Genomic DNA, 15,397 nt, shown 5'->3' on the forward strand with positions numbered 1-15,397 from the left:
CTACTCAATCTATTTATTACTTTGTTCCAAATGAAAACATATTTGAAATTTTCTATCAGATATTTTTCATTATAAAGAGTATTTCACTTTCTGAAAATTAGTTAACTTCTTTCTTAAATATTCTAAATAAAAAATACATTTGATTACATTTAAAGATTCTCCTTAATACCCTTAAAAAACTAGTACTATTCTAAAATAGAATTCTTAACATAGAGGTATGTGTTGAGAATTATTTAATTATTGAAATATCCAAATAGTTGCTTCATTTTGATATATATTTATTCATTATATGTTTTTCAATACAAAGGTATTAATTACGAGTAATAATACATACTAAAATATTCCAAAATTATAATAAGAAAAATGATTATGTCATACTTTTTTGTTTTCCACAAACTTTATTTACAACTTCAATCTTTTCGAAAATCTTTGATTGTCTTCAATAATGTTAATTGTTTCTGTTTCCTCCTCAATAATAAAAGCAGCTTTTCCTCTTCTTCTTCTTTCTAAATAAAAAAATGCCAAAAAAAAATTAATACTTTTAATCAATGTGATAATATATGAAAAGTTACAGTTATAAAATAATTCATAATGATAAAATTTATTGCCATTGTTATTACTTCTTTTGTATTTACTTATATTTTATTTGAATATATATATATACCTGCTTTCAAAAGAAGTTTTTTGGATTGGTATAATATTGATGCCTTTGCTTTAATTTCATTCAGTCCAAGTAAGCATGATAAATTGATTAAATCATAAGGATTTCTAATGGTACTGATATCATTAGAACCACTGGATAATATTACATTCTACATGAGAACAATACTTAATTAAAATTTGTATATTTGGTTTAAAGATTTCAAGCAAAGCTGAGTGTATTAAATAGAATTTATGTTTTTTATTTAACATATTGATATTGATTTATTATATTTGTTATTGTTGTATGATATATCATTTTAATCAAGATGTTTAATACTTTTATACCTTGCTTTTTCCATAGGTGTGAAAAAGATGCGCATAATGAATTGTAAGTCTTCTAGATTCTACATTTAATAAATCTGCATATTGAATTTCAAAATGTATTCCTCTTTCAACAGCTTGTTCGTATAGCTTCTTATTGAGTTTAAAAGTTATAGGAGACGATTTCAAAGTAATTATATCTGCGTTTAATTGAGTACATGCAAATTGCAATGCATTTTGTGTTTTCGGTACGAACGCGTACAAATCATACTTCTTTAAGCTTGTACAATGATTCAGCACGTGTGTTTTTGCGGGATCAGAGCACAAGAAGCTGATTCGACTAAAAATTTTTAATTTCCCATGAAAGTCTCTTTTTACGTCTTCTATGTCCACTGTTTCGGGAGTAATACTCTGCGGCGATTCTCCTTCGTCATTTTTTTTCTTTTTTTTCTTGTCTATTCCAAGGACACTTTCATCTACATTAGTATTTATGGCTATTGTTTTGAATCCATATTCATGCAATTTTAACAAAAGGGGATATAAATTCTGCTTTTCATTCACCGGTACGTTTACACATAAATCATAAAATCCTGTACTTCGTCTAATATCCATCTTTCTTTTAAAATCTACATGCAAAGGAACTTAAAGTAATCACGTATTAAAATTGAATTAGATTCGTTTGAATTCGACTTAAAAGCAAAATATTTCTTTAAATTAAAATTTCATCATAAACAAAACGTTCTTTAAATGTTTTCCTCGAGTAGCTCATACATGGTAAACAGGTTTACTAGATGTTTGACCTCAGGAAAGACAAACCAACTTTCTCGTTGGTCGATCATATTCGGAGGCAGACGTCTCACAAACCTCTACAGTCATGAATCTACTTAAATTATGATCAACTCGATGCTACCAAACCATGCACTGCAGTGTGGCTAGATTTGCCATAATTAATAAATTGAGTGCATCGACGGCGACACTACTAACGACGAATTTCATCGTCTAATGAAGTGGTGGGGATTGCGATACCTCGTGCCCTAGTAGTGTTGCCAATAGTTGCCACCATATACTGTGGCGCTTCTCTAGGACAAATCATGTCACATGAGTTAGATCAGTGACACAGTCCTTGTTACTCATGGTTATTTTTTAAGTAAAAGTAAACATTTACAATATAAACTTCATAACTATAAAGTAGTATGTAAGAGTAGTAGATACACTTTACAATACGTTTAAAATGTGAAGTTGTAAAATACGATTAACATTCATGCTAACGATATTAGAGTTGCTTTGTTGTTGATGGTATCATAATACTTCGACACAGAGTTAATAATTCGTTTGAATTTAGATTTTGCTTTTGTCGCAAATATCTTCTTTTATTCAGAAGCTATAAAGTTATATTGAAATATGTCAGCCACAGCTACTACAGCCACCCTTCAGGGTGAAGAAGAATGTGAAGAATATAATCCACAAGCAAAATTAATAAAAACTCTTGAAGTAAGTCGATTCTTTAATCTTTCTTACATTTATAGAGTATTTATAGAATTTAAATTCACGAACGGTATAATAAATATATTTGTTTATTCAGAGGAATGGTATAACAGCTGGAGATATAAAAAAATTAGAAGAAGCAGGTTACTATACAGTAGAAGCTGTAGCCTATGCTCCTAAAAAGCACTTAATTAACATCAAAGGCATTAGTGAAGCTAAAGCAGATAAGATTCTACAAGAAGCTTCAAAATTAGTTGTGATGGGTTTTAAAAGTGCTACAGAAATTCATCAAACGCGTTCACACATTGTTTTTGTAACTACTGGTTCCACAGAATTAGATAGATTATTGGGAGGTGGTATAGAGACTGGTTCCATTACAGAAATTTTTGGAGAATTTAGGTCAGGCAAAACCCAGTTGTGTCACACATTAGCAGTCAATTGTCAGTTACCTATAGATATGGGTGGTGCAGAAGGAAAATGTCTTTATATAGACACAGAAGGAACTTTTAGACCTGAAAGGTTGATTGCTGTTGCAGAGAGATACAATGTTGCAGGGGATAATGTTTTAGACAATGTAGCTTGTGCAAGAGCATATAATACAGATCACCAAACACAGTTATTAATTCAGGCTAGTGCTATGATGACAGAATCCAGATATGCATTATTGATAGTAGACAGTGCAACTGGTCTGTATAGGACTGATTATTCTGGGAGAGGAGAATTAGCTGTTAGACAAATGCATTTGGCTAGGTTCCTTAGAATGCTGTTGAGAATAGCCGATGAACATGGTGTTGCTGTTGTTATAACCAATCAAGTTGTTGCACAGGTTGATGGTGCTGCAAGTTTGTTTGGTGGAGATCAGAAAAAACCAATTGGTGGTAATATTTTAGCACATGCAAGTACTACAAGACTGTATTTGCGTAAAGGTAGAGGGGAAACTAGAATATGTAAAATTTATGATTCACCTTGTTTACCAGAGAGTGAGGCAATGTTTGCTATAAATGCAGATGGAATTGGAGATGTTAAAGAATAGTATTATGTTTATTTTCTATAAATTTTTGTATCCATATGAAAAGGCTTCCCAATGTGACTTCCTTCCTATTTATATGTTAAATTTCAGGGAAATATAATTTGTTTTAGTAATTCAGTTAAGTTGTTTTTACATATTATGTAAGAAAAAGCAAATAAATGAAAATAAAAAACGAAAAATGAGAAACACATGACAACACATGAAACGCGTACATACGAACATGAAATCACAAAAAATATGACTGTCTATATATTTTTTTAAATTAAAAATTTTATATGATATATGTATATTATAAAGAATAAAGTATTTAAATATTCTTCCTATCCCTCGCGTAAATTCGTTACATAAGTTTTTTAACAGTAATGAAAGTTTGTTTACAAAAAGATATTTTTAATCCCAAATGCGTGTAATAAATTTTTGCACGATAAAAATTGATAAAAGTAAAGATAAAAAATGTAGGAAAGATCTACGGAAAGATATATAAGACGGAACGATGAACGCTATTAAAGGAAGAATTTAAAAATCAGAAACTGATCCAGCTTTATTCGTTTCATACTTGTTACGGTAATATTTAAGTATTTTATTAAATACTGTAAAAATTAAACTATCCAAGAAATTTTAATCTTTAATTGTTATGTCACATTTTATCGAGCAAATCTTGTATACTATCAAAGACATGTCTACATAAGAAATTTCTGTTACTAATTATAAATAGTTTACGTGTATGACTATTTAATCGTATAATTATTTTCTGTTATTGCAAATTACAATGTTTAAATTGTGTACGTGGTGTTTTTGTCGACAAACAATTATTTCTAGAAAAATATTTCAAAATTCTTTACGACCTTTCTCAGTCGATGTTCATTTTAAGGGAAAGAATAGCCGACCAATTTTGTCGTTAAATAGAAGAATTACACGTTTAAGAACAAATTTTGATTCTTGGTGGGTTATTTTCTAAGTGATCTGTTACAACTATACATACACATACTCACATGGATGTTCAATAGAAACTAATCTCGTTTATTTGCAAACGTTCCTTGCAATACGTCTTAACCTCAAACACGTTTTATAAATTATTCATGTAAAAATTGTACATTCATTCGTGTCTGTACAAGAATTTGCACAACGGTTTATATTACTTTTAACAAATATATTTAATCACAAAATACGACTTTACATTCCAGTGTAAAACAACTGTGCACAAAAATGAGTGAAGATACTTCCTTATTTATTTTACCAAACAAACAATCGATTATTGCTTTAGAATGTGAACGTGCATTTAATGCTCTAACAACAAATGAGAAATTGTATGCACATTATTTGAGTCAAGCTGCATGGAATGGTAGTCTTATTGTATTCATACAAACATCACCAGAATCACCATTAATATTTGCTCTTTTGCACAAAATTTTTGTATCTGAAGCAATAAATGAATTGAAGGAATCTGCTCTTAATGCTGGCATTAGTGAAGATGAATTCACAGTAAGTAAATAATAGTAAGTTTTGATTCTTTTATGTTATTCATTTGTTTCTTAATACAATTCAATATGTTTAGGCTTTTCTAGTATATACTTGTGGAGTTTTTGCAAATGCTGGTAATTATAAGTCTTTTGGTGATAGTAAAATAATTCCTAATTTGTCTAAAGAAAAATTTGAGACCATATTAAAAGTATCAAAAGCATATAAAGACAGTCCCAAGGATATTGAAAGTATTTGGAATAAAATTAAAGATGTAATGTATTCGATAAGTGGAAAACTGAAAACTTTGGGACTGGGTGATAAAGGTGTTACAACTTACTTTTCTGGGAATTGTACAGAAAAGGATGCTGATTTAATTAATGAATTTATGCAAGAAAAAGGACTAGAATCTTACAATGCAAGGTGTTTTAAAACAGCAGATAAAATTGCAGGAAATATGGATACATATGAAATTAGACTAGCTTCTGTGAAAACTGATGATGATTCTAACATTACATTAGCAGAAGAAGTTTTTAAAAATGCTAAATTTAAAATTAAGAGAGGAGATTATAGCAAGCTTTTAATTCCAGTTGTTGATAATTTGCAAAAGGCAATGGAATATGCTGCAAATGAAACTGAAAAAAATATGTTGAATAAATATATAGAACATTTTAATACAGGATCTTTACAAGCTCATAAAGATGGTTCTCGTTTTTGGATCAAAGATAAAGGACCAGTCATAGAGACTTATATTGGTTTTATTGAGACTTATAGAGATCCTGCTGGGCAAAGAGGTGAATTTGAAGGATTTGTAGCAATGGTAAATAAGGAAATGTCTAAAAAATTTGCTACATTAGTAAGTAATGCAGAAAAGTTTATACCAAATCTTCCTTGGGGTAAAGAGTTTGAAAAAGACGAATTCTTAAGACCCGATTTTACTTCTTTAGATGTTTTAACATTCTCTGGATCTGGTGTTCCATCAGGTATAAATATTCCAAATTACGATGAAATTAGACAATCCGAAGGTTTTAAAAATGTTTCTTTGGGTAGTGTAATTCCCGCAAATATGAAATTGGATGTGATACAATTTTTATCTGAACATGATCAAACTCTAATGAATACATATAGAGATGCCAGTTTTGAAGTGCAAGTTGGTTTGCATGAACTTCTTGGTCATGGAACAGGGAAATTGTTGAGACAGCTAGAATCTGGTTCATATAATTTCGATAAAGATAAAGTAAAAAATCCTTTAAATGGAGAAGCAATAAATAAATTTTTCCTGCCTGGAGAAACATATGATTCAAAGTTTGGCCCAATGGGATCTTCTTACGAAGAGTGTAGAGCAGAAGCAGTTGGACTTTATCTATCTTTAGAACCGGATATACTAAGCATATTTGGTTACGAAGGTTCTAAAGCAGATATCATAATGTACGTGAATTGGTTGTCTTTACTGTGGAATGGCTGTGCAAAAGCTTTAGAATTTTATGACCCATCTACTAAAAAATGGCTGCAAGCTCACTCTCAAGCAAGATATGTCTTACTTAGAGTTTGCATAGAAGCTGGTGACGATTTCGTTATTGTTACCGAATCGGAACCTGGGAAAAATTTATTATTAACTGTAGATCAATCGAAGATTTTGACAGTTGGAAAAAGAGCAATTGGAGAGTTTTTAACGAAGTTACAAGTTTATAAAAGTACAGGTGATGTCGAGGCAGCCAAGAATATGTATGAAAAGTACAGTGAAGTACCTGAAACAGGACCACAGCCTTGGGCACGTTGGAGAGATATAGTTTTAGCCCATAAAGAGCCGCGAAAAATATTTGTACAATCAAACACATTTGCAAATGGTTTGTGCTTAGGTCATTATTTTTGTTTATTATGACATTTGATAATTAAATTAATTTAATTCTTATTGAATCAGGTGAAGGAGTGCAACTGAAAAACTATGAACCCAATTTTGTTGGATTTATTCAGTCTTGGGTGGAAAGATTTCCTTCACCAGAAACTTCACAAACTCTTATTGAGCTTTGGGAGAAAGATAAAGACCATTTTGTAATTGAAAATAATTAATTGATTCCAGCACCAGCAAAACTACTAATTGTTATATGATTTTTTTTAATTATGTAAACTATGAGGTTTATTATATATATATAAACACATAGATAATACATTTCATAAAGCTAATTACTTATTTTCTTAATACATCTGGAGTACTGAAAATTCTGTATAGAATAAAATATGCATTTATTTCCTAAGTATGATATCCTATGATTATCCTGTTATGTGCTATTATCATTTCGATCACAAAATTTTGCATAAATTAATTGCACGTTTTGTGTGTAATACGACGCGAAAGCAGTCGTAATACTACGCATGCTCATATTCGCCAAATTGGCGGGAAAAACGTGAAGAACGTAGTTTACTAAGCAAAATGGTGACGGAAGAGTCGTTAATTTCGTGTCTCTGTGATTTAGGTAGTGATGTTCCCGATAAATCTGTTGTTGATCGATGTGAGTTACGTATTACTTATTAAATTAATTATTCATTATGTTAAAATATTGGCAGTTTGACTTCTTACGTGAATAAGTTTATCGATTGTTATTGTAGATTAAAAGTCGACAGGTAAAGTCAAAAGGTATTTCAATGATTTGATACTTATACAGTATGTTTCTTAATTATACTTTTTGTACTGTTGTATGTATTATAACCATGTCTTAAAAAAGTCGTCGTTATATTATGTTGATTATTTGAATATCACATGTTGTATTTACATCTTATTCACATATTTCTAATTCAATATAGCTTTTTCCTATTTGTACTCTCATTCTTAATACATATAAAAATTGGTAATATTATTTTTTTGCATTCAGTTAATTTATAGTAAAAATATTTTTAATTAGGTCTTCAGCTTTGTCATGCTTATAACATTGACACGGAAACATTTGTGGAATTATGGGTTTCACATACTGTGTCACATTCTCTAAACATTAGTCCAACATTAGAAGATCTTAATAAACTGGAAAAAGAAGAATTAAAAAAAAACAAACATGATATTGAAACAATTTCACATTCAGTATCCAATATAGAAATTGATGTACAGACACTCCAAGAAACCACGTATCCTTTGATATATAGAAATCAAAATTTAGTTCAGAAACATTTTACTTGTTATTATTTTCAAATATTATCCTTACATTTTTTTTTTGCATATCATTGTAATAGCAACAATGTTTTGGACATATACAGCATTGAACAATCATCTTCTTCACAGGTAAGTTTTTATTTCATTTATATATTATTTTTTTTATCTTCTACACTATCATACATTAAATTATGTTAATTATATTTAATAACAAAACCATATTTTCTTTGATACATTTATATTTGTGTTTGTCAAATGTTTCTATTCCTTAAATATGCTTTGCCAACAAAAATTTCATGTGTAAATATGTAATACATAATTCATTGCAAGTAAAAATTGAAAGATAATTTAGTTATTTTAAGCAATAATTATATGTAAATACATTTTACAAGTATTTTCGTGTATATGTTTCTCGAATTGAATTTGCATTAAAACTTCGTATTTTTCGTCTACGATTATACATTGTCGAAATTCGAACGGACTATTTTGATGATTTCAAAAGCTGCTCGTTCCCCTTATGCTCTTTTTCTAGAGGGAAAGGTCTCCACCCCTGTAATGGCCTTCCGGCATTGTTGCCAGATTTATGAAACTGCTCGTTCTTTACGAGTAGTACATCTAAAATAATTATCTATGGTAACATTTTTTCATGGAATTGTTTTTATTTTATAAATTAACATATTTACTTCATTGCGTGTTAGAAGTTCCATGGAATTGTGACCGTTTCATATTAATTAAAATATTTTTTTTACGTTTCATATCGTAAATTTACTGAATTATCATTCATCCTAAGAAAATTATTGCTCAAAATATGACGTGCTTTAATTTTTACATCAAACACATGTTGTAGACTTTCTCAAATTTATAATTACAAGAATACGTAGTTTCTACGAACGTGCACGTGCTTCTAAGATTTAGATATCTGCATCTTTTACACACGGCTTTAGTAAAGAATTCTTTGGAAAATTGGACTGGCATTTTTTAATAATTTGGGCGCAACAGAAAATGTTGCAAATTGTACTAGTTTTTCGAGAACAGATGCCAAAACTACTATGTCGCTGGGACAAGGATACGTTTTATGTGGAACCTCAACCTTGGCATTGCAATGATTTACGTCGCTTTGGCAACACTGTCTTACATTCTTTATGGTCGATCTATGGTCTATAGTAGCAGTGACGTAAGATTTCTACCTGTGGATCTAATTCTTCGTAGAACATTCAGGTTTCCGTATAACAAAATCGTGCGAAGACTAGAAAGAATATTTTTGTCGCCATTTTGCTGTCCCATCAACAGAACGATTTAATCGTTTTATTTAATTTTTTCATGGAAGTTTATAATTCTTAAAAATAATTTATCCAGTTTTGAAGTAGAGTGATTTTGTTATACATATTTATCTATAAAATACTTTTCCTGTTCATTTAAATTAATTCTATCGTGATTCCCGCCACCGTTACTTTTCTCATTTGTTAACCTTTCTTTTCCGCAGGAAGTGTATTTTTGTATCGTAAACATGATAAATTCCGACCGAATTGCAACATCACGTTATTGTTAGATACGTAGTGTGTATCAGGAAGCGAAATATTATGCTGTATATTGCCAAGCGTTACTATCGTCGTTGAATGTTTACGGTACGGGTGAAATTTTCGACGCGATTCCTCGGCAGGTGGTTTCTTATCCCGAAGCGAAGCGTTGTTGTACGATCTCGCCGAGGCACCGTAATTCCCGCCACAAAAATCGTCCAGGTAGATTGCCGCCATTATCCCCTCCCCAGTTTCTTCCATCTCCCACAAAGGACACTGTTCCGTGGAGGGGGATAGTCGGATCTATTCCTATTGGTGGAAAAAGGACAGCGTGCCTCCTCAGAATCGCGAAGGGAGGGGTTCTCCTTCCATCTAAGAGAGCTGACCAGATTTCTTCAAAGGGTACGATTTCAGTTTTCAAGGACCCAGACTCCATTATCATCCTGATGCGCTCGCGCGCGTGCTCTCACAGTTTTCTAAACGAAGCGTTGTTCATTTCACGTACTTGCGTACGGTTTTCAAGTTGTCTCGCAATTATCGGGCAACCGTTCGCGAATTACATATTCCATTTTGTGTAACGAATTATCCGTTTGTATATTTGTAAAAATGCCGGGTGCGAGCGTACATCTCTATGGCGTCGAATCGACGACGCCACCGACTGTCTGTCAGCGCGTCACGCGGATTCAGAGTGTACCGTACAGTGGTTTTGCCGGTTTATTGTGGATTTTGCGTTTTGTTCGCGTCTGCTTGAAATTGTGATATTTTATTGTTGTGGCCATAGCGAATGGTTTCGTAGACAGCGGTATATTACAACGGGAGGAAGTGTACGATGTAGTGCATTACACGTTAAAACGGTTGACCGGAGCGTCGGCCATCATGGAATTCGGTTTGAGTGAATTTCATACTGGAAAGTCATTCCGCCAATCGTATAGCGCCTCGCGTCACAGCGACCTGTTGCTATTGCTACTGGCTGTTACCGTTGCCGCTATTGTTTGCGTTTCGATTCCTTTCGCCTTTTTTTTTCATTCTGTCGAATCGGTATGACGAAACGTAGTCGTACGTTTGTGTGTGAAATCGTGTCAAAGCGAGCTCGGTTAGATCGGGATGTACTTCGTTTCGGGTAAAGTTTCGTTCCTTTTAATCTTTTCTTACAATCGTGTTGCTTATTTCGCAAATTTGCGGATAACCTTGTACCTTTCGTACACACGCTTGCATGCGTATCGTGTTTAGTAATAAATAGTATCGTGCGTGTGTGTGCGCCCGCGCTCGTGTAAAGGAGGGAGAAAGATTTCGTATTTATGTGTGTGAATGTAACGCGCGCGCGCGCGCGTGCGTGAATGTCGTCGACCGTTTCGTTGAGCTAAGCGTCGCGTCGTTACAACCTGTTGCTTCGGCTATGTTGCATGCTTCTTTCGGTGTCGCTCGTCACTTTTGATATTTTCTCGAAAGTCTTTTGTGCAAAGCCGATCACCTCAGCTACCGAATAAGTTTAAGGTACTAGACGATAAACTATTCAATCCGATATTAACTCTATTTCTCCGCGCTGCGTATAATTTCGCGCTGGTGATATTTTCTTTGTACACTCGCGTGTATCAATACAGGCGCAAATATTTAGCTGTGGTTCGTGCGCGCGTACGTACGCCAGCGTTTATACGTGATACGATTCTTTTAAAGCCGCGGCACGCTATCGTTGATATAACCCTGTATTTCGTTCGCATTGAAGTTTATTTTATTAGCAAATATAGTTGCATAAGTTTCGGTGTAAATAGAAACAATTTTTGCAATTGCTTCGGAGAGGCATCTTGCGAATCAGGTACATCTGCGCATTATCGTCTTAATGCTGTTTGAAACGAACGATCGAATGATAACTCTGTACACACGAGGTCCGTCTTGGTCATAGTTTTTTTAAAATTACATCCGATAACAGTTATTGTCCTAGGCTTAAGCTAACCGTAGCTTTCTCGAGCAGCACTCGGTCGGAAAGATTGGTTCCTTAGGGAGCTGTTCACATCTACCAATTAAGCATAATTGACCAACAACCGACAGTCCCGTGTCCTTCCTCTTTCTTTTTGCTTTAATTTCTCGATCCTCGTTGTTCTTTCGAAGCGTACGTTCGAAAAATAAAGAGAAAAGAAAAAAATCGATACTCCCGTTAAAAAAGCAAAACGATTTGAATCCCAACGGATTATTTCCGTGGCTGGTTACAACTGTATCTGGTAAAAGCTTCGCGTTATTTCCCACGGTATCTTTGTGAACAGTGGGGCGAAAGATTGCCAGGGGCGGCTAGTTCGCGGAGAGAGGGATAGAAGGAGAAATAGTCTCCTCGGCTTGGTGTGTTGCTTGTCGGGAAAGAGGGGGGGAAAGGGAACATAGCTAGCGGTCGGTGATCGACCCAAAGTTTTACATGATCTGGTACAGCAAGTATCGTTCGAATGAATTATTCCCCAACGTTCGCGTCTTCTCTTAACGTTTAATCAATTTTACAGTGTAACTTGTACAACGGTACGCTTCAGCGAGTGCGATTAAGAATATATTTTTTCAGTAAACCGCTTCTAAGAAGATCTGAAAAAAAAATAGTAAACATCAACAGTAAGGCAGGACGTAAACGGTTCTCGATGGAATTTGTAATGTACGAGGAAACCCGTTGAATATCGTCGAAGTAAAGGCGGGTTTTTAATTTAATGCGATAGTATCGAACGCAAACTACAAGAAATAGCTCGAACTCGATTGAAATAATGCGTAATAACGCGAGCGGGAAGAACGGTCAGGTTAACAACAGTTAACCCATCTCGTTGCGTTGAACTTCTGAATGCGAGCCAACTATTTGTATTTCTGAATTGTAGGCGTTATTAATTTGAAATCTTTTCTGCGTTTATTCGAAAACTTTTGTTTTTAAATCGTGGCGGTGGTTCGTAAACAGGAGAGTAGAAGAAAACTGGGAGAGAGTTCTCTAAATTTGCCAAATGAGTGAAGGTCTAGTGCACAGATGATCGAATTGTGACTAGATCCACACTCATTAAGCACGTTTGGGATTAAACATCGCAGTTTCGTTCGGCGGTCACGAAGGAATCTCGAACGAAAGTTACGGTCTCCTTAGTTTTTATGTATTGCAAAGTTATTTATTTCTTTGAACCGAGTACAACACGAAACAGATGATTCCATAGACGAGTATGAATGTGGTGCACGTTTTATTTGATCTCGTGACTAGATACATACTCGTCTACGGTTGTCTGTTTTTCTCTCGGAACATTGTATATACAATTATTATAAAATACTTTTAATTTGCCCTATATTTCGTTTATAACGCGTTTAATATATGTATTGGTATCATTTATTTTGTGTTCTTTTTTCTTTTCTTTTTCCAAGCAAATTAAACGAGTAAGAAGTCCGGATACAGAAACAGGAAACGATAATAAAATACGAGCCGTGGACCATGCATTTTCGCCACCAACCTATACTCCAAAAGCGTAAGCAGATTGTTTTCTTTGTTCGCTTTTCTCGGAATGGATAGTGGAACCTTGATAATTGCAAAAGGGCAAGGTTGAATTATAGGATACATAATATATCTTCGCTACTTTATAGCCTCTGTTTCAGCTCTCGTGTAATAGTTGTCGGTCTCTTACCAACGATCCGTTTCTATTTCAAACGGGAGACACTTCCAATTTCACTTGTTGCTCTAGAACTTCGCTTCTGCGTGTTAAGCGCAACGCGTGCAATGGTGCTCGCGTGCAAGTATCGTGGTTCTACTGTGTTAGGATAGTTTACAGACTAAATTAAAACAGCTAAAATAAAGGATCAACGGGGCTATACAGTTTATAAGTTCAGGTAACTCTCCTATAACACGGTAGATAGGCTCCTAGAAAATGTCGTGTTGTGTGAAACCGTGTTACACGAGACCCAGAGCCAGTATAAAAAGGGGAGTTCCGAAAACTTATTAAAAACAAATATTTTTTTTCAATTCTACATAAGCAATTCAATTTTTATGAAATATATAAATGTGTGTATAACACAAAACAAAAAATATTATTTTAATTTAACGTTGTACGAAGGTTTTCGCAATTTTCTTATCGTGTTATAGGAGGGTTACCTATAGTTTGAAGGAAAAGAAGCGAGGATATGGTCTGATACATTCAGATTAAATTCAGTATTGCGATTGGTATATTAGAATTGTTGTTACAGAAATGTGCCTAATCGTGGCCTAAGCACGAACGTTAGAGGGAAAGTTCTCTTACGTTTTGGCCCAGATATACAGACTTGGAAGGAGCAGGATGAATATCACGTATCGATCGGTAAGGCCGACAGTTCTCATGTGCCCAAAGATGTGGTGTATATGTACGAAATGTTGTCCAAAGAAGGGGCAGCTCTTACCAGTAATTGTGAAAGTTTTGGTAACCGACTGTGCCACATTTGGAACGAAATGGGACCCGCCAATTCCAACGTACGTTACGTGAAAAACGTGGTCTCCGTGAGCCAAGTAGCGTTCAGAACATGGGGTAGAGTGTCCGTCAGGATCGATAAATCGACCAGTAGTAAGGTGGTTATGTTGGAAGGTTGCAAAAGATGCAAGGGTGACAACAATGGGCCTATTATCCGACTGGATTTCAGCGGACTCAGGCAGTATTCGATTTTCCCGGGGCAAATCATTGCTGTGGAAGGTATCAATCCAACGGGAAGCGTTCTGTTGGTGAACGAGATCTTTGTAAAAGGCTATGCATTGTTGGCTGACGCGCCAAAATTATCGAAAGATTTGAGGGTGTACGTCGCGGTTGGTCCGTTCACAACGTCCGACAATTTGAATTACCAGCCGTTGTGGGATCTTATGGAGAACGTCGCGAAAGAACAACCGAATGTATTGATTTTAGTTGGCCCCTTCGTAGAATACACGCATCCAGAAATTAAGAAATGCACATTGAAAGATACCTTTCAAGAGTTTTTTGATAAAATCTTGTCGAGGATCTTGCGATACGTACAAGGGTATATAACTTGTTATTAAATGTTACGTTAGCGGCATCGATTATGCCGCAGGTTTTTTTCATGGTAGTTCTCTGTAATTTAGAGGATCTACGCGCATTGTATTAGTATCTTCGAATCGGGATGCGCATCACGATGCCGTTTTTCCGACGCCCGAGTATGCCATATATACGAACAAAATTAAATTGAACACTTCGAATTTGTATTCGATGCCGGATCCTTGTATAATAAATGTGGAGGGTTTGCAAATCGGAGTAACGTCCGTCGATATTCTTAGGCACCTAGGACAGCAAGAAGTATCGTAAGTCCAATTGCATATGTAGGCGATACGATGAGAATTTGAATGTAACGAACAATTTTTTAGGAAAACGTTTGGTATGGACAGAATTGGTCGTTTAGCCGATCACGTGTTGTCACAAGCTACATTCTATCCTTTGTATCCACCTTTTGAGAATCTAAATTTCGATACGATGCTTTGGATGAAGTATGCTTGCTTCGAACAACAACCGCATATAATGATCTTACCTTCCGATGTTAGATACTATTGCAATGCGATTAACGAGACTGTGGTTGTGAATCCAGAACGATTGCAAAAACATATCTATGCCAAATTGTGCATACGACCAACCAGTAACGGGAAATGGGAGCCTAAAAATGTATCCTGCGAAATTGTGAAAGTTTAAATTTGATTTATTAATGTATTTCCCTTTGTGTTTTACATTTTCCCCTGTTCTTCTGTTTTAAATACAAGTATAAAAAGTAATTAAAATTTTGCGCGTGTTTTACTTTATCGTTCGATTGGCTTTTGAATTTTAGTACGGTATTATTAAA

General features: G+C 34.2%; 4 protein-coding genes across 7 annotated transcripts; 3 read left to right on the forward strand and 1 right to left on the reverse strand.

Moving 5' to 3' along the window:
• Positions 1-18: 18 nt before the first annotated feature.
• Positions 19-4,552, reverse strand: Rpp30 (ribonuclease P protein subunit Rpp30). 2 transcript variants are annotated; one of them, XM_076782590.1, is made up of 4 exons: positions 4,471-4,552; positions 988-1,589; positions 665-812; positions 19-506 (listed from the first exon to the last, which is right to left on the reverse strand). In XM_076782590.1, the coding sequence occupies exons 2-4, from the start codon at positions 1,573-1,575 to the stop codon at positions 403-405; spliced, it is 840 nt and encodes a 279-aa protein (XP_076638705.1). In that variant the 5' UTR covers positions 1,576-1,589; positions 4,471-4,552; the 3' UTR covers positions 19-402. The 2 variants fall into 2 exon arrangements, with proteins under 2 accessions (XP_076638705.1, XP_076638704.1); XM_076782589.1 differs by lacking the exon at positions 4,471-4,552 and adding an exon at positions 1,735-1,816.
• Positions 2,062-3,733, forward strand: LOC143350430 (DNA repair protein RAD51 homolog A). Its single transcript, XM_076782588.1, has 2 exons — positions 2,062-2,454; positions 2,546-3,733. Exons 1-2 carry the CDS (start codon positions 2,365-2,367, stop codon positions 3,479-3,481), a joined length of 1,026 nt encoding a protein of 341 aa, XP_076638703.1. The 5' UTR covers positions 2,062-2,364; the 3' UTR covers positions 3,482-3,733.
• Dppiii (dipeptidyl peptidase 3) lies at positions 3,949-7,221 on the forward strand. Of its 3 annotated transcripts, none has more exons than XM_076782585.1 (4): positions 3,949-4,042; positions 4,663-4,960; positions 5,034-6,795; positions 6,867-7,220. In XM_076782585.1, exons 2-4 carry the CDS (start codon positions 4,685-4,687, stop codon positions 7,004-7,006), a joined length of 2,178 nt encoding a protein of 725 aa, XP_076638700.1. In that variant the 5' UTR covers positions 3,949-4,042; positions 4,663-4,684; the 3' UTR covers positions 7,007-7,220. The 3 variants fall into 3 exon arrangements, with proteins under 3 accessions (XP_076638700.1, XP_076638699.1, XP_076638698.1); XM_076782584.1 differs by lacking the exon at positions 3,949-4,042 and adding an exon at positions 4,114-4,420 and having other exon boundaries at positions 5,034-6,783; positions 6,858-7,221; XM_076782583.1 differs by lacking the exon at positions 3,949-4,042 and adding an exon at positions 4,114-4,420.
• A 146-nt stretch (positions 7,222-7,367) lies between these two features.
• On the forward strand, positions 7,368-15,319 carry Dnapol-alpha73 (DNA polymerase alpha subunit B). The gene is made up of 7 exons (XM_076782586.1): positions 7,368-7,446; positions 7,837-8,053; positions 8,159-8,207; positions 12,962-13,062; positions 13,775-14,569; positions 14,652-14,867; positions 14,931-15,319. The coding sequence occupies exons 1-7, from the start codon at positions 7,368-7,370 to the stop codon at positions 15,247-15,249; spliced, it is 1,776 nt and encodes a 591-aa protein (XP_076638701.1). The 3' UTR covers positions 15,250-15,319.
• Positions 15,320-15,397: the final 78 nt, after the last annotated feature.

This window comes from Colletes latitarsis, chromosome 14 (genome assembly GCF_051014445.1).
Source record: "Colletes latitarsis isolate SP2378_abdomen chromosome 14, iyColLati1, whole genome shotgun sequence".
NCBI classification, from domain to species: Eukaryota; Metazoa; Arthropoda; class Insecta; order Hymenoptera; family Colletidae; genus Colletes; species Colletes latitarsis.

Bases quoted from the DNA above. Each gene is read 5' to 3' on its own strand.
- Rpp30 (XM_076782590.1), bottom strand. From the start codon at position 1,575: ATGGATATTAGACGAAGTACAGGATTTTATGATTTATGTGTAAACGTA. The intron at 813-987 runs GTATAAAAGTAT...GTTCTCATGTAG, and splicing joins ACACCTATGGAAAAAGCAAG to AATGTAATATTATCCAGTGG. The intron at 507-664 runs GTATATATATAT...TTTTTTATTTAG, and splicing joins AAAACTTCTTTTGAAAGCAG to AAAGAAGAAGAAGAGGAAAA.
- LOC143350430 (XM_076782588.1), top strand. From the start codon at position 2,365: ATGTCAGCCACAGCTACTACAGCCACCCTTCAGGGTGAAGAAGAATGT. The intron at 2,455-2,545 runs GTAAGTCGATTC...TTGTTTATTCAG, and splicing joins AATTAATAAAAACTCTTGAA to AGGAATGGTATAACAGCTGG.
- Dppiii (XM_076782583.1), top strand. From the start codon at position 4,248: ATGTTTAAATTGTGTACGTGGTGTTTTTGTCGACAAACAATTATTTCT. The intron at 4,421-4,662 runs GTGGGTTATTTT...TTTACATTCCAG, and splicing joins AGAACAAATTTTGATTCTTG to TGTAAAACAACTGTGCACAA. The intron at 4,961-5,033 runs GTAAGTAAATAA...CAATATGTTTAG, and splicing joins TTAGTGAAGATGAATTCACA to GCTTTTCTAGTATATACTTG.
- Dnapol-alpha73 (XM_076782586.1), top strand. From the start codon at position 7,368: ATGGTGACGGAAGAGTCGTTAATTTCGTGTCTCTGTGATTTAGGTAGT. The intron at 7,447-7,836 runs GTGAGTTACGTA...ATTTTTAATTAG, and splicing joins TAAATCTGTTGTTGATCGAT to GTCTTCAGCTTTGTCATGCT. The intron at 14,570-14,651 runs GTATATAACTTG...TCTGTAATTTAG, and splicing joins ATCTTGCGATACGTACAAGG to AGGATCTACGCGCATTGTAT.